The sequence below is a fragment of the Urocampus carinirostris genome, chromosome 1 (genome assembly GCF_059441175.1).
Source record: "Urocampus carinirostris isolate Australia breed hairy pipefish chromosome 1, RoL_Ucar_1.0, whole genome shotgun sequence".
Classification (NCBI taxonomy): Eukaryota; Metazoa; Chordata; class Actinopteri; order Syngnathiformes; family Syngnathidae; genus Urocampus; species Urocampus carinirostris.
The window spans coordinates 8,271,407-8,292,567 of record NC_142349.1 but is presented as its reverse complement, the minus strand read 5'-3'; the positions used below and the strand labels follow the sequence as shown (position 1 = coordinate 8,292,567).

The following is a 21,161-nucleotide window of genomic DNA, read 5'->3' as shown; positions in this document are numbered from 1 at the left end:
GTGCATCTGATTCAGGATGATCCATAGAGTGCTAATAGGTGGGCTAACCGGTCTTTCAGGGTCAGAATTCTAGATGATACACAGGTGTTACAATCCTTATATGCAGCTATATCACACAAATTAATCGTTAAAAAATCATGCAATGTGATTTCTGAAATTTTCTCACAGTGGAGATGAACCTACGATGATGACATGTACATATATATATATATACATATATATATATATATATATACACTTGAATAGTAGCATTAGGGTCAGAATATTATGGGTTATGTAAGGCCATATAAACACAGACAGAATTTCCAAAGCGGTCTTGCATTGACTTAAAATAGTCCGATTAAGAAGGTTGGTTCAGTGACTAACCGTTGTGCTTTCATATTCAGATATGCTTGTGTTTATTGGATGCCTTATGTGCACGCTTGTCTTCAGCTGCTTTTTCTTTTTCGATGGTGCTTTGGACTATGAGTAAAGAAAAATATCCTACAAACCAACTCTCGAAAAATGCCTTACATAAATTGGTTGACTCCTCTGTAAAATTTCCATTTTATTTTCTGTTACTACGGCAAAAATGTCTCAGTTGAATCTATATGTGTATGACGCAGCAGACGCAGCAACGAGGGCCAACTTTGAGGAGAGAACAAAACAACCGAGGGACATGAACAAAATCGTCCTTTATTTGTGGTAATATCGTAACGGTATAAAACACGTCTGCCTAATGGGGTCACTTGCACTTAGCCCCTTCTGAATGCTGCATATATGTGATTAATTCTTGTCGCTACTCATGTAAACAGATTAATCAAAATAGTCTTAAAAGTTCTGATCTCAATCAGACTATTCCCTGCATGTAGACTCCTTCATCTTTTAAGGCCCATTTGTTCCTAAGCGCACTCGATGGTTAAATAGATCAGTGATGATTAGATTCCTGGAGTGAGCCTGTTTGTATTGGGACATGACTAGTGCACCACAGTTTCCACAATTAGAAATAGAAAGCTCACTTTAATTGAAATGTCCTACTCCATAAACAGTTATGAATTATCCACCGGTTTTCTCTCTCGAAGGAATAATTGGTGTATGTTGGAGCCCCCAAAAACCTCAAAACAACAAACGAACTTTATTACGGAATGTTTCTTGGTATATTATAAAATATAAAATGTGAATTTGACCACTTATAATTTTTTGTATGTGTGTGATGTTTTGTCATTTGGTGCTGGTTAGTAGTAGAGATCTGAGATTATAAACCCGGGATGATAACTGGAGCCAAAATGCAACGTATTAGCAGACATCTAAATATTAAAATACAAAATATCCACGACTTAAATATTTACCTACTTCTGTGAAATGAATAGGTCTACTTTATCCTTGCATACAAAAAAGATTAAAAGAATGTATCATTAATAACTTTCGACAGAACGAAAACCTTGCCTGGGGTCCTCGGCATGAGACAGCTATTCTCACTTTTTCTCCAACTATTCGCGATGGGCAATTAATTGTCAGAACATGGCTTCTATTTTTTTTAATTCTTCTTTTTAATGAGCTCCACGCTTTCTCTTTTCTCTGAAAACTCTTAAAAGTAGTATAACGGTGGTTCTGTTGGTGTCTGTGGGAGCTGAGCTAATCTGCATAAGCAAGCCTGGCATCTCTTTCTTTGTTTTCCTTCATTCTTGCGGGAAGGCATGATAGGAGAACATCGGTGTTTATCCTTTCGATCAACAGAATTACTAAAATGAAAAGCTATTCATGCGGACACACGCATGGTAGGGAATGAAGAACAAAGTCACAAACACAAACACACAATGAGGGCGATAATGCGGCAGCCTAACAGATGTGTCCCCGGGGTTGCTGATTATTAGCTTCATCAGACTAAATGGAGGTTGGCATAATAATCATTCAAAAATTTGGAGCCCAACATTTAGTAGACTTGGTAAATGGTCTGCATTTAAATAGCCCTATTCAAGTCAACGAAAACTTCCCAAAGCGCTCTACAATGTGCTTCACACTTACCCATTCACACACACTCACATACAAATAGCCGCCGTGCAGCCATGCAAGGCACCAACTAATGTGATTGATATTGTCAAGCTGTTTAGGTTTATTTTCGTTTTGTTTCTGTTTTACTAAATTGTGAATTCCCCTTGTAGAGATCAAAGAGATCAAAGCCAGCAGAAAAGCTAATGTTGTGACTTATCGATTTGCAGGTAACTTGTACCCGTTTTTATACTTATTTTTTATTTTATTTCTATTTTCTCATATACATTAAAAAAGGATGATGTTGGTTAAAATTCAGACGAAAGAAAAATATGTTGAATGTTGTAAACGTAAAAAAATCCACTATACGATCTGTTAAAAGTATCTTGTTAAAATGTAAAGATGTAAAAATGTATTGTGATATTCTAAAATGTCTTTTATGTAAAGTGAAAAGAAAGCTCTTTGATATGCTTTGTTGGCAGTCTTACCAGAGAGAACTGCAATGAGATCAAAGAGATCAAAGCCAGCAGAAAAGCTAATGTATCTATCTATCTATCTATCTATCTATCATTACGGATTCAGTGTCTTGCCCAAAGACACTTTGACATATAACACGGAGGAGCTGGGAATCGAACCTGCGATCTCTTGATCCCAAGACAAGCTCTTCCTCCTGAGCTAATGCCGCTACATGGCGACTCTAACATTTACAATTTAGTCTATAAAAGGCCCAATTTATTTTTAATTTAGAAAAAAAAACTGTGTACTATTTTACCACTAGATATTGCTGTATTGCGTAACAGTAGTGCGACTGAAAACAAGCGCTACAAACAAATGTAAGATCCCAAACCATGGAGACTCAAAGTGACAAAAACTCAAAATGCTCTTTTCACTTTCTCTTCAAAGGCTAAATCAAAAAAAGAAAGAACAAACAGAATAAATAGAAAAGAAAAACGGTAGAGATGGAGAAGAAAGAGAAATATAAAAGAAAGAGGGGAAAAAATAAGAAGAGAAGGGCAAGAAAAAGGAAAAAATAATAGTGAAAAAAGTACAAGAAAAATGGAAAAATAAAGAAAAGGATAAAAGGGGGAATTAAGCTGAAAAATAAAAGGAAAAAAAAAAGACAAAAGGAGACTCAAGATAAAAAAGGATCAGAAAAAGAAACAAAGCAAGAAAAAAGTACAACAGAGACGCAAGGCAGGAAAAAAAAGGGAAAGAAGGAGGTGGAAACATGTGTTGGTTCCATCTAGCTGAGGCTCCATTACGTACGTGCAAATCTTTTTCAATAGTTTCTCTAAAAGCATCACGTCAAGAAAATGCACTGGACAGACATAAGGCCCAAAAGGCAGAGAAAGCTCATTTCTGTCAGACAAAATTGGACATCTCAAGATGCTAAAGGAAGGTAAATACATTTTTACGTCACATTTTTGTTTTCCAAAAAATTTGAATTTGACTGTACAAAAGTTATTTATAAAAAAGGACTTTTGTAAATTACAGTACTTTTATTTGTTAAACAAATCCTTGAGTCTCTATATAAGATGTGTTTTTTGGTTTCAATGTAAAATTAGATGTGAGTTGAGTAGCCAAAACATTTACTTAAAGTAGAAGAACTGTTAATTCAGAATAATATTCCTCGAGTAGATGTAAAAGTTGTCATCCAAATACTTACTTGAGTAGAAGTAAAAAAGAACTGAGTAACTCAAGCAACGTAGTATTAATAGATTTTTTTTAAACAACCATCACATCTTCAAAGAACCAATTCCATCCAATCAACAAAAAAATACATTTAATTGAAAAGTAGATTGAAATAATCAACGTAAGTTCGAGTGTTTTAATAAACAACAAAATACAAACAGTATAAATCAAATTAATAAAATAAGCACACGTAGCACCAAGTAGCACATTTTTATCTTAACAAGCTCTGCAAGCAAGAATAACAAATCAAGCCCATGGACTCGAACAAAGGAGACATTGCCTATTGTAGCTGCTGTTTCGCACCCTTTGTAAGGGGAACATGCTTTTGATGTGTGGCAAAAGGGTTTTCCTCCTCTTGTCTGTTTTCATAGTTGGTATTGCTAAGCGACATTTTCGATCTGTTTCATTCGTAAACAAATTTTCCCCCCACTGAAGTTTAATGTGGTCACGTTATGAGGCTGCTACATTTTATTGGTTAAACATGGTCAAGGCTTGGCGGAGTTTTCTGTCAAAATAAATGCGTCTAAGCGGAGGCAGACGCTTACTTAAGTGGACGCGATTCAATAAGTAACGAAGTAACGACTTTAATGTTGCCTAATGTAGCGGAATAAAAGTACCGTTTTTTTCTTCACAAATTTACTCAAGTAAAAGTTAAAGTATAGGGGTTTAATAATACTCCAGAAGTACAAAATGTCCCAAAACGTACTCAAGTAAATGTGACGGAGTAAATGTATTCTACCCACCTCTTTTTATAATAGTATTTGAGAAAAAAATAAGTTTCTACTTTGCAGGATTTGACTGTCGCGGGTCCAGTTTGGAACGCAAGGGCCCGCGAAAAACGTGATAACGGGAACATATTATGTATATTCTTAAAACAATTAGTATGTACCATATTATTGTGCTGAGGATCAGAAGATGCAAGTGAGGAACGCATTTCTCTTACCTCGTGGTAGAGGTCGATATTGAGACCAAGGATTAGGATTAGGATTTGGTGCACGATTCAGCCCTAACCAATAGAAATAGTGATGCTAATTGCAAGTAAAGCCATCCAGTAACTTTTTTTTTTATTGCATGGACTCTTTTTTTATCATGGAGGATTACCTGTTCATATATGTTTTTATTCAAAAGGAGCAGCACATAGATTTAATTATAACAAGTTGAAGTTATTTATTGCTTTCATGCTCTACCAATCAAATGATGAATATAATTTAGATTTGGGTACAGTACTAGGTAGCCCTGAAAGTTGATTATGCAAGAAAGATAAAAAAAAAAGTTATTAAGAAATGAAAATGTGAATTCTAAGTATAAGTACTATCAGGATTTGAAGCATGATGGAAATGGCTATCGCAAAAGGAGGGCTGGCCCTTTAACCTGATCCTATTGGTAATTTCAAGTCCAAAAGGGGTCTGTTGCTCTGGCAACCACACAATCTGAGCTGGCAGCCTCAGGTCTTTGTTAAGGACCAACGCTCTTATCGATGTCTTGGACCGCTTTGTGCTCACCTGCATCACACTTGAAAATGTTTTGACTTTAAGAATGGGTATTGTTCCAGTGTAGATTGCACAAAACATTTTTGACTGATATTTTAAAATGCAAGCATGTGCCAAGTGCAAAATTGGTCCATGTTCTTAATGTTAGGTTGTTTTTTATGGATAGATGTTAACAATTAAGGGACCCAAAGCGATTACTTTGAAAATGCTATGCACAAAAAAGTTAGTATACTACAATGAGATAACCTTCTCTAACTTCTATCACACAAGTGCATTCTTAGTAGTATTTTGGCCTACCTCTTAGAAGAAAGTGTGAGCATCGGTAACCCTTTTGTCTGTTTTTTAAATGCCTATATTGAATATCAACCTGGACTTTTTTTTATAACAATTTTAATTGAATATGTTCTTATTTCTAAATAAGCAATAGAATGAACCCAAATTTATTATGAGGGTTACGATTTCAAAATTACTTGTGAAATCATTGAAGTAGAAATCGTTATTTTTTTTTTTTACAAGTAATATATAATAAAATATTATACTTAAAACCAGTGTCGTGTGCTGAGGTTCGTGTCTTATAGGCTCAGTCAGATTTACAAGTAAGTGAACCTACCACTTTATTCATCATTTTATTGGCAAAGCAAGAAAGCAATATCAACTGCAGCAGAAAGAAGAAACATTTTATTGACCTCCATCCATCTTTCCATTTTCTTTCACAGCCTCAACAGGGAAGCCAAGAGCTCCCAATCCCCAGCCACTTCCTTGAGCTCATCTGACGGGATCACGAGGTGTTCCCAGGTGAGCCTTGAGATGTAGTCTCTTCAGCGTGTCCTGGGTCATCCCTGTGGCCTCATGCGGTGGGACAGGCGCGTCCAGGATGCATCCTTATCAGATGCCCGTGCCACCTCAACTGGCTCCTCTCAATGCGAAAGAGCAGCCGCTCTACACCTAGTCCCTCCAGGATGACTGACTTTTTCACCCTTCTCTAATGGAGAGCCCAGGCACCCTGCGGGGGAAACTCATTCAGCCACCTGTGTCCAGGATCTTGTTCCTTCGGTGACTCAACAGTTCATGACCATAGGTGAGGGTAGGAACGTAGATCAACCGGTAAATCGAGAGCTTTTCCATTCAGCTCACCTCCTTCCTCACCATGACAGAACGGTACAGGGTTCTCATGACTGAAGACGCTGCACCAATCCATCCCTCGATCTCCCGTTCCACCCTACCCTCACTTGTGAACAAGACCCCGAGATACTTAAACTACTCCACTTGTTGCAGGATCTCATCCCCAACCCAAAAGCAGCATGCCACCCTTTTCTGGCTGAGAACCATGGTCTCGTACTTGGAGGTGCTGGTCTACATCCTGACCGATCGGCTGCAAATCACTCCAGTGAGAGCTGAAGATGACAACTTGAGGAAACCAACAGCGCTACATCATAGTTTTTGGCTTTCTTCTCATCACACCCCTCCCGGTCTCACTATCATTGCCCACGTGAGCGTTGAAGTCCCCCGGCAGTACCAGAGAGTCCCCAGGGGGTGCGCTCTCAAGCACAGCGTCAAAGGACTCCAAGAAGGGTGGGTACTCCAAACTATTGTTTTGTGCATGAGTGCAAACAACAGTAGACCTGAGCCACTGTAGATTTTACATAAGGGGATAGCCCTTGGAGACTTTTTGTGATTAAGGGCTATACAACTAAATATGACTTGACTTGTTATCATGAAATAAACACAACACAGGCATAATTAACGAAGTAAAGAACATTTTACTTGTACGAGACAAAAATACAGCAGAGATTGAAACAGTGAAGCAGACATGCTTAGTGTACCTGTCCAGGACAGAGGCGAGTTCATCCAGCTTGTGGCTTTCAGTAGAGTTACCAAGCTTAGACAGAGTGTCCATCCGCTTCAGAATGACTTCTAGCATGTCACTGATTTTTCTCAGAACACCCCGAGATTCTTGACCTGCAAATGCTAAAAAAAACAAGAAGAATATATATATATATACATATATACTGGACTGTCTCAGAAAATTAGAATATTGTGATAAAGTTCTTTATTTTCTGTAATGCAATTAAAAAAACAAAAATGTCATACATTCTGGATTCATTACACATCAACTGAACTATTTCAAGCCTTTTATTATTTGAATATTGCTGAATTTGGCTTACAGCTTAAGAAAACTCAAAAATCCTATCTCAAAATATTAGAATATCATGAAAAAGTATACAAGTAGGCTATTCAACTAATCACCTGAATCATCTAATTAACTCGAAACACCTTGCGAGGGTTTCCTGAGCCTTAAAAACACTCAGCTTGGTTCAGTAAACTAAATCACAAGTATGGGGAAGACTGCTGATCTGACTGCTGTCCAGAGGACCATCATTGATACCCTCCATCAGGAGGGTAAGACACAAAAAGAAATTTCTCAAAGAGCAGGCTGTTCACAGAGTGCAGTTTCAAAGCATATCCACAAAAAGTCCGTTGGAAGGGAAAAATGTGGCCGGAAACGCTGCACAACCAAGAGAGATGACCGCAGCCTTAACAAAATTATGAAGAAAAGCCGCTTCCAGAATTTGGGGGATCTTCAAAGACAGTGGGCTGAAGCTGGAGTCCAGGTATCAAAAGCCACAGTTCACAGACGTGTCCGGGAAATGGGCTACAATAGCCGTATTCCCATGGTCAAGCCACTTCTGAACTCAAGACAACGGAAGAAGCGTCTGACTCGGGCTATGGAGAAGAAGCACTGGACAGTTGCAGAGTGGTCCAAAGTCCTCTTTTCAGACGAAAGCAAGTTTTGCATTTCATTTGGAAGTCAAGGCGCCAGAGTCTGGAGAAAGGCTGGAGAGGAGCAAAATCCAAGTTGCTTAAAATCCAGTGTGAAGTTCCCATAGTCAGCAATGGTTTGGGGAGCCATGTCAGCTGCTGGTGTTGGTCCACTGTGTTTCATCAAGTCCAGAGTAAATGCAACTGTGTACCAAGAGATTTTAGAGCACTACATGCTTCCATCTGCTGAAAAGCTCTATGGAGATAAGTATTTCATTTTCCAGCATGATCTGGCACCTGCCCACAGTGCCAAAACCACCAGTAACTGGTGCACTGACCATGGCATCACTGTCCTTGATTGGCCTGCTAATTCCCCTGACCTGAACCCCATTGAGAATTTGTGGGGTATAGTTAAGAAGAAGATGAAAGACACCAGACCTACAATTGCAAATGAGCTAAAGGCCGCTATCGAAGCATCCTGGGCATCAATAACACCTCAGCAAAGCCACAGGCTGATTGCCTCCATGCCACGCCGTATTGATGCAGTAATCCGTGCAAAAGGATTCCCAACCAAGTACTGAGTGCATCAATGGACATTTTCAAATGTTTGATTTAGTTTTGCTGTTATAAAATTATTTTTTTACTTGGTCTGAGGAAGTATTCTAATATTTTGAGATAGGATTTTTGAGTTTTTTTCAGCTGTAAGCCAAAATCAGCAATATTCAAATAAAAAAAGGCTTGAAATAGTTCAGTTGATGTGTAATGAATCCAGAATGTATGACATTTTTGTTTTTTTAATTGCATTACAGAAAATAAAGAACTTTATCACAATATTCTAATTTTCTGAGACAGTCCAGTAAATATATATATATATATATATATATATATATATATATATATATATATATATATATATATATATATATATATATATAATATATATGAATATAATTTTTCTCTCTTCGTCTTGACTGAATGAGTTGCTCCCAGCGATGCAGTCTTCTAACAATTTTATTCTGACAATATTGTTTTTAAGCCTTTTTAAGTAGCACGGCGGTGCAGTGGTTAGCGCATGTGCGGCACAGTTCATGTCTTGGGAACCTCCTGTGTGGGTTCAAATCCAGCTCCAGACTTCCTGTGTGGAGTTTGTATGTTCTCCCCGTGCTTGCGTGGGTTTCCTCCGGGCACCCCGGTTTCCTCCCACATTCCAAAAACATGCATTTCAGGTGAATTGGCCGGTCCAAATTGTCCCTAGGTGTGAATGAGCGAGTGAGTTGTCTGTCCCCGTGTGCCCTGCGACTGGCTGGGAACCAGTTCAGGGTGTCCCCTGCCCACTGCCCGATGATTGCTGGGATGGGCTCCAGCACCCCCGTGACCCTACTGAGGATAAGCGGTGTGGCTAATGAGATGAGATGGGAGATGAGGTGAGAATATTGTTTTTTGTTTTGCTTCTCAAATAATTAATGACCCACAAGGTGGTCTTATGCTGTTAGCAAACACCTCATCTGTTATACTTGTTCATTAGCCTACAGCAGCAGACCAAAAGGTCAGCAGACAGGATTGCGTTGCGGTGCAAGCTCAGCGCTGTTGTTTGATTACACGTATCTCTGAACGCTAATTAATACGTGATAGCATCAGTAGTCAAGTGCAGGGGCATCCGGAGAGCTACGAAAATCCTAATTAGATAAAAAACAAGGGATCAGCATGGCACACCAGTACTGATGGTAATTTTGCAGAATGACAGCACAAATATTTGCTGAGAAAATAAATTTCATTGAAGGCACACAATAAAAGCATGCTAAAATGTGCATCTTAAACTTTAACCAAGTCAGTCAATTAACCCATCTACCCAATGTTTTTTTCCAATAAGGGTCACAAGTGTACTGAAGCCTTTCCCTGCTGATTTTGGAAAATGAGCAAAGAACTTGCTCGATTGGCTTCAAATAATTTCCAAAGACTAAAATGACAAACTATATGCTGTCAGAGAACTTACAATGGTGTCCATACTAAGGTCAGTGGCCCCTCATTGGCATCCCATCCGTTTTAGTACCCAGAGAGGTGGAGTTAAAAAAATATGTTGCGATTTCATATCAGAAAAGAAGCAATTTGCGGACTTTTTAGTTAGGTCGCCCAAAGAGTGATCTACATTCAAACCATCATCATTTCGATAAGCCATATCAAACTGCAAAACATGAGTTTTGCAAAAATATTCTACCACTCTTAGCAGGTGTTCCAGTTCTTCTCTGGTGAACGAAAAAAAAGTATCAAAAGAATGCATGTTTTCTTTTTGTTGTCTACTGTTCATAGTAGAAAAAGGAGGCGGGGTGACCAAATAATTTACTTCTCCATCAATGTACACCCTCAAGCAATCTAATATATATGTCAACTATATGTCATCAAATAGGCTAACAGAAATAATAATTCAACACACTAGTTTTGTAGAAACTGATTTTACACTCTGTTTCAGTACAAACAATGGAGCAAAAAAAGTAAAATGGAAAAGAAGGGCTCAAGTGCAACATGCTAAACAAGTAGATAATTTAGTGCCCAGCATTGCCCCAATTGTGGCTTGCCTCCAGTATTTTTCAGCACGCAGTGCACAATTATTGCAGGGTATAACGGCTCCAACATTAAATAAGAGACGGGGGCACTCTGAGACGGATTCCAGATACTTGCTATAAGTTGCTCTCTGAGCTTGCGGTGCTGCAGTAAATCTAAAAGCCTCTGGGCTAAAGTGTGGGAAGGAGAACTCACAATTCTTCACAGTACCACTTCTCATAAATCACCATTACTGAGACCAAGTAGCCTTTCTTAAACACAATATTTCTGGAACCGGGTGTTATATAGCGTATGTTCGCAATCAAGTGTTTATTAGGCCAACATACTTTTGTCCCAAAACTTCTCTTTGACAACATTGTGTTCTTCACCAAAAACACCTTGTGACATGAGATCTGGGTGGTGATGTAGAGTCTGTGATTGTTCTTCTCCTGGTTAATGGACAGCTTAAATAGTAGCAGCTCATCTTATCTAATGACTCTAATGCAGCAGTGACTAAGCCATCAATAATAAACAACTTCCTATTGTAAAATGCCATTCGCACTGCAGCTCTCCCTTAGCCCGCTGCCAAGGTAACTTTAATCAATATAAAATATGAATATCTGCCATAAACACTGAGTCACGACAATCTGACCACTTGCAAAATTATTAAATTCCGACTATAGCAAAGCTATGTTACTGTCATGTTCCAGACTACTAAGTGAATTGTTTTAATGTCTTCACAAACACACACGCATATGTATATATATATATATATATATATATATATATATATATATATATATATATATATATATATATATATATATATATATATATATATATATATATATATATATATATGGTAATTTTGCATATATATATATATATATATATATATATATGAAAACAAGGTATCAAAGCAAAGTCATTAATAATAAATTCACTATGTCTACTGCTTCTGTCAAACATACATATTCCTTTATCCTTTAATATAAAATTTGAAACCATTATTACAATAGGGGGCAGCTCGGCGGCGCAGTGGTTAGCGCGTGTGCGGCACAGTTCATGTCTTGGGAACCTCCTGCGTGGGTTCAAATCCAGCTCCAGACTTCCTGTGCGGAGTTTGTATGTTCTCCCCGTGCTTGCGTGGGTTTCCTCCGGGCACTTCGGTTTCCTCCCATATTCCAAAAACATGCATTTCAGGTGAATTGGCTGGTCCAAATTGTCCCTAGGTGTGAATGAGCGAGTGAGTTTTCTGTCCCTGTGTGCCCTGCGATTGGCTGGCAACCAGTTCAGGGTGTCCCCTGCCCACTGCCCGATGATTGCTGGGATGGGCTCCAGCACCCCCGCGACCCTACTGAGGATAAGCGGTGTAGCTAATGAGATGAGATGAGATGAGATTACAATAGGGCAGGCTCAACTTTTAGCATTAGCTTGGGTGGCGATAAAAAAGAACTTCTTGATGGAACTAAAATGCATGAATAATCTAAATGACAGAATAACTGAATTATTTTTGAGGAATGAATGAATGAATGAAAACTTTATTTCGAACATTAAAATAAAAACAGGACAAAAACAATGAGTCAACAACAAAATAATGTCACATAACATGTTCGAAAAAGGGTAGTCAGAAGCAGAAGCTTTTTTTTCCCACCCCTCTATCTTCCCTATTAAATACCTTTTACAAATCCTCCTTTCCTCTTATGTCTAATATAACAAAATCTCGTGGATATACTTATTCCATTGGTCTGATATCAATAATTATAATAATTACAATAATCACATATTTTATACACTAATCTTCGCAATACCCATCCCTCAACATCATAATACGCCTAGTTACCAAATGTCACGGCAGCAACAATGATAATAACAACAATAAAAATAAACATTATATTTATAATAACAGTTTTGACATAACAATAGCAACAACAACAACAAGTTAAACATAGTTATAAACGCAGTATTTCCAATCTCCCTCATATCCCATTCTCTTCATCCCTGTATTTCGCCAGTAATGCTTTTTTTGTATTTAAATTTGAACACCCAAGAAAGGAAAGAAAGGAAGATGGATTTTGTGTACAAATAAAAACAATTTTGGTGAGTTAAAGGTGGCTTTATTCCTGAATAGTTATAAGGTTATTATTGACATTTTACAGCCATCAAATAGTTATTGATTTTTTGATTGAATCAGACGTAGCACAATCGAAGGCCTAGGTGTGAAATCCACGTCCCGTCACTGTTATTGCAAAGACATTCTATTCTTTGACAAGCTCCCTTCACCATCCAACACTCAGTCTCCAACTCACCTGAGATACGAACACAAAACAAATCTCTGTCATTTCCTTCAATCCTAATTTAAAGATTGATTACTGAGGAAGCTGATTGAGATCTGAGGTGGCTCTCGATGGAGAAGCTATCTGAGCCAACAATGGCTGTCCCTGATCCAGTGTACAACTCCTCCTTCCTATTCTGTCTTGACAGCTAGAACACAGAAACAAGCTCTACCATTTAAATGGCTTTGCTCAAAAGCTGCTGTTGTCTGCCTGTGTAAGATGTCGTTATTGTTTGATTCCCGCTAATTAAAATCCCCACTGGGATTTATAATCATATTGTCACTGCTGTAAAATTCATAATCTCTAAAAAAGAACCAGACACAAAGCTCAGCTGAGAAAACTTGAGACTGTTAGAACACAACTCGGTGGGTCGCAGCAAGCAACGGGATATGAGTTATTAAAGCTAGGGTTCCATTCTCCTTTATGTTGTCAGTGTTCTCATTGTGCCATACTGGGAGAATATGGTGAACATTTGCATGAAGGTATTTCTTGTTTCCAGGGCAGAATCACACATGCATGCTAAAGCCATACTCATGGACTGCAAATTTTAACTGAAACAATATTCAATATAAAATTTTGACCAGACATTTAAACAGCATGCAGGGTAATTATCAGCTATGACTGTCAAGAACCGGAACAGTTTTTATTTTACGGAATATGGGGAGTCATGCACGTTGGGCAGTGGTCTGGTGTGGAAAGACAGGAAGCTAGAGACCGACGAGACCGATAACAATTGCCTGATCAGATATCGGACAGATGGGGTCGAGACCGGACAGGACGGGACAGACAGGATTGCTATTGAAACAGGGAATCGATATAAAACAGGACTAACTAGAGAATAATAAACAGAGAATAATAAACAGGACAAAAATAGAAGGGAACAAAACTGGAAACCGATATTAGCAGAACAAAATAAAGGGGAACAATACCGGACAGGGAATACCAACAGGAAACAGGACCTAGTCGGCGGGGCAGAGGTTCGTTGAGGGACTGACAAAGAAAAAATGAGAGCACTGAGCTTAATTAGACGGAAAGCCAATCTGTCAATGAGCCGCAGCTGGCGCCACACGGGCAGGGCCAATTGGGCGCCCGTGACAATGACGTCACTATCTGATCCGATAGATAGAATACTGTATTTTCCAGACTATAAGGCGCACCTCAAAAAAATACAGCAGATACAACTAAAAATGCATTATGATCCGCCTGGAAAAGCGTAATACTGTAGGTAAGCATTACCGTGCAGTTGTGAGATTATTGATCGAATTGATTAACATTGATGACGTAAATTGCAAAACATAATATGCAAGAGGTATCAAACTCGAGCTGTGGCAGTGAAAGTGCGGACACTTTACCACTAGACCACCTTCTTACTGCTGCAGTTTATATTGAATAAAAAAACAACAAGGCATTATCACACAACTTTTTTAAAACACCAAATATCAAGAACTGGTCCAACAGTGCAGGGACAGGGGATAGCAGACCTAGATATCCCCAGTGGAGGTCAGGTGCAGGGGCTTCCCAGCGCTGTCTGTATGGGATACATTGACAGCTCTGGGAATACGTGAAAGGCAGCTGACTGTAGGGTGGGGGAAGCCGCGAAAAGAGCCTCTTGCTGGCTCTGGAGTAGGAGGGAGGAGTTTAGCTGGGGACCAGGAGAAGATGGGCAGTGACTGGCCATCACTGCAGGGCCGCCAACTCGATGGCGTTGTGGTTTAGGGTCGAAACGCCCGGTGACAGTTGGACAACACCTGATGACATCTTCTCCTGGTTGAAGGCTACAGTCACTTTTTGAGCGAGTGCAAAGTTAGCACTGATTAGAAGTGTATGTAATAGCTACTGTGCCATGAACACTGATTTGAAAAGTGCATTCTGACAGGTTAAGCAGTGTTTTCATCAACAAATGCGAGAGAACGGAACATTTTGAAAGTTTTTCAAGAAAATACGATGTATGCATACATAAGAAACCGAGGTTTTTTGTCACACAGGTGATGAAGTGGAGAGACTATAACATGTCAGAATGCACTATGCAAACCAGCATTCCTGGCACCGTAGAAATAAGTGTGATGATTGGATAAGCTCTAATACCATTTTGTGTATCATCTGTACAAATAGTGTTCTGGTCGTTATGTGTCGGTGCTCTCACTGGCATTGCGATTATTTTGCGATTATGATCAGCATTACATATTAATGCAGTGCCATTAAATGTACTGTACACACCGCAGCTCTTAATGAAGTCTCATTTCGTGTGCCCTATGTATGAAAAATGTATGGCAAAATTATATTTTTTGGGGTGCGTCTTATTATCCGGTGCGCTTTATACAGTAGTGCAGAAAACAGTAATTATTTTTATAGCTGAAAATTTGGAACATATATTTTTTAAGCCGGAGCTCAGTTTTGCAGTCTTGGGATTTCTACTTAATGGTTACCCACTGAAAAAAATCTTGTTCTGCAGTTAATTTACAGAAAGCATTGCAATTACGTTGTCCATTTCCCACCGGCGACTATAGGAGACAAGTGACAGAATATTGAGACTGTAAAAGCACTTAGTTGAGCCAACACTGAGCGCCCTCAGACCTCCAGCGCACATTAGAGGCAATTGAGCTGGTAGGGGGTCACATCAAAAGACAAATTATTCCACAGATATGTTCATGGCAAAATTAAAAAATGTCAATAATCTGTGGTTTTGTCACAACAACATGACAGCAAAGGCGCTGAATTAGTTAAATCAATACTATGCCAATATCTGAATCACAGCACAAAAATACAAACATACTTTAGGATAGGGGTAGGGAACACCATATAGTCTGTGTCAAGCTTCTATAGCACTGTAAATGTATTTCCCTCTCAAAAAAACTTAAAATATACAGTAGCCATTTGTAGCTAAACCCCTGGTAACGAAAGTGAAGACACCCGTAAGTAAAAGTTCCTGAAGTTAAATATTTTGGGTGGGCACCATGATTTTGCAGAACCACTCTAATCCTCCTGACCATGGATTTCACAAGAGCCTGACAAATTCCCACTAGAATGCTCTTTGAGTCCTCCATGACAACATGACTGAGCTGGGGGATATTCGGGATCATGTGCTTCTCCGCCTTCCTCTTGAGGATGCCCCAAATAGGTTCTATTGGATGTATATCTGGTGAAATTCTTGGCCAGTCCATCCTCTTTAACTATACCCCCTTTAAAAAGGCTTCAGTCATCTTAGAAGTGTATTTGGGGTCATTGTCAGGCCATGACATTGACATGCAATCCAGTTTATGGGGGAAGGGGATCATTCTCTGCTCCAGTTTTTCACAGTATATGCTTTAGTTCATGTTTTCCTCAATGAAATGCAACTACCCAACTCCAGTGGCCTTCGTGCAGCCCCAAACCATGTCATTTCCAACACCATGCTTGACTTAAGGTATGAGACAAACATGTGTGTACTCCTAACCTGGTTGCCCCCACGCGTGCTTGACACCATCCGAGCCAAATTAAGTTTTGTCTCATCAGACCAGAGGATATTTTTCCAGTAAGCCATGGCCTTTGTTAACAGATTTATTATTATTATATGTTACTTCAGTGATGTTCTAATAAACATTGTAATGAAATATCTGCAGAAATCTGAGGGGTGTACTCACGTTTGTGACACGTTGTATTTGAGATATTTGGGGCTCATTTTGGCCATCGTTTCTTCTTGAATAATGTTTTCAAATCAAGATGCAAGCAGAGCTCTTCTGTAAATTGTCACAAAATATTGCAAACGAAAAGGATACGGATTTATTTAGGGGAGTGTGCTATGTGTGCAAAGATCTGCCCACTCCTAGCGCTCACCTGATCAAATTGCTCTGGGTGCCTGGCTGACGTTTTAGGACGTTTGTAGTTGTTTCTATGGGTTTTCATTATAAGGAGTCCTAACAGTGAAAACAAATTGTTTAATGAGCCTCCATATAAAGGATTCCATAGAGATGTACAGCCAAAGCTGGGTATATTGGTGTAACACCTTGAGTGCAAACTTTAGTTGCAACTTTACCCCATATATTTTAGACAAAACAAGAGTCATTCTGTATTACTTAGGCTCAACATACACTAAAAAAGGCATGGCATAAAGAAAATAAGTGAGGCCCTTATTTAATATCCAAACCAGATGTACCTATGAAAAGAGCCATTGATGACTTGCTAGTCATACATCCCTGACCCCTGCTTTACGATGAAAGAAAAAAAAAATTATTTCAGAATTATTGGTCATCTTGTGCAGGTAGAATTTTTTACGTAGAGAATGTTTGCTGAAAAAATAGAATAATATTATCATGTAAAACGTTTCATCTACCTTGTCCAATGTAAGTATCCTGTAGGTTTTTTAGGCAATGCTGCATTAGGACCTTCAGGTTTGAAAGATACAGAGAGGGTGGTCTTCAAAGAACTTATAAGAAAGTACCTGCAAAACACTAGAGCCTTTGAGATAGCTTGGATCAAACGTTTCTGTCTTTTAATGCTTCCCACTCCTTTGAAAACGTATCCTTGTGCCAACTTTCTTCCACTTCTACTTTTTCACATCATTAGCCTCTTGTACCTTCAAGAGAATGTGTCAAGCAAAAGGCACGCATTATAATAGTAGATTAGGCTCTCATCAAGACATGAGTCAGCTAGGACGGATTTGTTTCCCTGGCAAGTAATGTAAAAACTGCATCATGGACAGCGGTGGTTCTAAAATCCATTCATTTTCAATGTTATCCCCTATGTTAAGGTTGGTGTCGTTTCTGTTCTATATATCGTCACTTCCTAAGCCGTTTATCTTTACCAGGGTCACAGGGAGTGCCGGAGTCCATCCCAGTAGGGGAGATGCTGAACTGATTGCCAGATTATCACAGGGCACATATAAGCATACAACCAATCACACATGCATTCTTAACGAGGCACAAGTTTTAAGTCATCAATCAACATGGAGCCTCTTTGGAATATGGGAGAAAACGGGAGTGCTCGAAAAAAATACAACACAGGCATGTGGAGAACAAACTCCGCACACGGGGATCTGTAGCTGAAATTCCATCCAGGACCTCTAAATTGTGAGAGAGACCTGCTAACTAGTCTTTCACCGTACAACCTCTTTACATGTCAATTAAAAAAAAAACGTTTTGGGAGTAGAATTGAATAAATAAAACTTTAAAACATTTTAAACTCTAGTTTTGAATGCATGTTTTTTGATAGTTATATCATAAAAATAATTTTAACTGGATGTAAATAAATGTAAATGTATGTAAATCAAGTAAATTAACTTCATTTTAACCATTGGGAACTATGATGTGCAGTACACTTAAATATTTGTTTCTATCCTTTCCAAATGTATAGTAAAATCAATAAACTAATCATTTGGAATGTGTCCAGAATCATCCATCCATTTTCTGCACCACTTATCTTCACTAAGGTCCCGGGGGGTCTGGAGCTCATCACAGCCACCTCGGGCAGTGGGCAGGGGACACCTTGAACTGTTTGCCAACCAGCCGCATGGCACATCTAGACATACAACAATTCACACGCTCATTCATACAAAGGGACAATATCGAGACACCAACTGACCACCCATGCATGTCTTTGGTATGTGAGAGGAAACCAGAGTGCCCAGAGGAAACCCCCACAGGAAAAGTTAGAATATGCAAACGCCGTACAGAAAGGCCAGTAGCTGGATTTGAACCCAGGAACTTAGAACTGTGGGACTGACACGCTAACCACTCAGAAGCCGAAACTGGTCTTAGGAGAGTCAGACATCCACATTATATTTACGTGTGAATGGTTAACTTTTAATTAATGTCAGATGTTCTAGTGACCTTTGCCTAACATAATAATTGGCTTTTTAGCCAAAACCCAAAAGTTAAGTTCCAACACTCACTGTTGTTTAAGATCCAATAGTTCAGAGTTCCGACTGAGAAGGAACAGCCCCTATACAAATAATCTCTTTGGTGATCATTATTGTTTTTGTTTTAGAATGACACATAAAATTGTTCTGTGTTGTTTGCATGTTGGGGATCAGTAAAGTGGGAGTAGAGAAAGAAAGGCAGGGATGCAAAGTCTACAGGTCAAAACCATTTATTCATTTACTTATTAGTTTATTTACTAGACAATAGCTGAAATAAAGCAGGAATTGAATTAGATTAGTCTTGTCATTGATGACAACCTAGTGAATATTGTTGTTCAATAAGATTATGTGTGGAAATCCAGAAAAAAACATGTAATAAAGACCTAAAAGAGGAAAATAAAATGAAAAAGATTGTTGGGATGAATAAGGAAAATGTAAAATGAAAAAGATTGTTGGGATAAATAAGGAAAAATGTTTACAAGATGTACACAAAACTCAATAGTAACCTGGAAACAAAACACACACTGCTACAAAAACATAACAACAAAAACAATCCTACATAAATCAAATGGGTGAAAAAAATGTTCAAATATTTTAAAAAGACAAAGCAACAAAGAAAACCTGGTCAAGACCTTTACGGTTATAACAGGACAGACATGTTTTTGATAGGACATGAAGAATACAGTTCACAATCTAATGAATTACAAATCGACAATGAATGACCTATATTTCCTGTTGATGATATCTGTGTATTAATTGTCATTACAACATCCATTGCAGCCTGGTCATCCTGGAAGGGGGATTTCCTCATGTGCAGCCCCTTCTCAATGTTTTTTTTTTGTTTGTTTTCCCCATTTTGAGGTTTTTGAGGTTTTCATTGCCCTCATGTAGGTTTTAGATCAGGGGATGGTGTAATAATAGTCTGTGGTTTGCAATAATTTGTGGTCTGTGCAGCCCTTTGAGACTCCTTGTGATTAAGGGCAATACAAATAAACATGACTTGACTTAACAAAACTGTTAGGTAAATGTTCCCATCACATGGCTTTGCCTTTATTTAAGTTTCAGTCAAAAACATTTGTTTTTATACTTCTGCTAATACAGAATCTTAATTCAAAACCTCAGAAATGCATTGTTGAAAAAGAAGAAGATTCTGATTTAAATACCCTTATTTTGAATTAAATAGGTGATTCAGTATGAATTTTGTTGTTATGGTTCAAATGAGCAAAAGTACTAAAATTTGAACATTTTCAATACAAATCAGCTCTAAAATATTGATTGGCCCCGATTTTTAAATGTATGACAGATGGTAAAACAAATTGGACAGCAGCAAAAACCTTTTCAGCGGGCCTTCACTGTGTGTCCAATGACTTGTATTCAACAGTGTTTTTGCATATTTGTATGCATGTACGCAGACGTGTGCACGTGTGTTTTGAGTCTGAGCTGAAGGCTGAATAGGTAGTGGAAGTGTGAACTGTGTTACCAAAGCACTTCCACCAACATGTTTATGGATGTACTCTCACACTCGTTCGCACACACACAAAAACTCACAGACTGATGTTACGTGGCTTGCAGTAAGCCTGATTTTAATGAGCTAAAGGCCAAACAAGCCTTCCCCTGGCTATAGCCCATGAGAGCTAAATTAATCAGACAGCTCTCTTGTCGTCTGCAACACACTCTTCTTCTACAACTTTGCATGTAGGGCTTCGTTAATGAGCAAGAACCATTGAATAGTTTTATGTAAGAGGACAGAGTACACATGGGTGGAGCTTCCTCTGCTACCACACTTCAAAGTACACTCAGTGGCACTGTGCTAATTATACACACACAGACATTGATTGGGTGGGTGATACAAATGAAAGATGGCTTGATTTGATAATAATAATAATAATAATAATTTCCTTGTATTGTCATTCTGTGTAACAATGTACACAGAACGAAATGTCGATTGCACCTGACCCGTTGTAGCGAGCCGATGCAGCCGCAGCCAACAGAGGGCGCCGCCGACCACTTTTTAAGTCTTAGGAATGACTCGGCCGGGGCGCGAACCACCGACCTCCCAGTCTCAAAGCGGGCGCCTTACCATCTAGGCTACTAATGAATCTGTTCTAAAGATTGCGTAAATTATAAAAAAATATATATATTATAATGAACAGTCTGTTCACAGTCGCCAGAACCGTGAGTATAATAAAATAAAAAGATAGACCAAAAAGCCAGTTCTCAGAATAACTGTTGCCATTCGTGTGTGCAGAAGCATAGCACAAACGTATGAGCTAAAATAATAATAATAATAATAATAATAATAATTTCCTTTGTATTGTCATTCTTTGTAACAATGTACACAGAACGAAATGTCGATACACCTGACCCGTTGTAGCGAGTCGATGCAGCCGCAGCATGATAAATATAACAATTTGTCCGAGATCAGTACTGATTTAATTTGTATGGTAGATTGTTAACGGCAACGTATCACTTCATTCAGAGGAGTGAAGCTCTTTACAGTCTGGAAGTAAAAAGAAAATTATAGTCCATGTGACTTCTGATTTA

At 38.6% G+C, this 21,161-nt stretch overlaps 1 protein-coding gene across 1 annotated transcript in view; it reads right to left on the bottom strand.

Moving 5' to 3' along the window:
• Window positions 1-21,161, bottom strand: part of mgat5b (alpha-1,6-mannosylglycoprotein 6-beta-N-acetylglucosaminyltransferase B) — a 103,749-nt gene that overhangs the window by 72,118 nt on the left and 10,470 nt on the right. Inside the window, exon 3 of the mRNA XM_088355280.1 lies at window positions 6,974-7,118. Coding sequence (XP_088211406.1) covers window positions 6,974-7,118 — 145 coding nt within the window. The remainder of the gene's footprint in view (window positions 1-6,973; window positions 7,119-21,161) is intronic.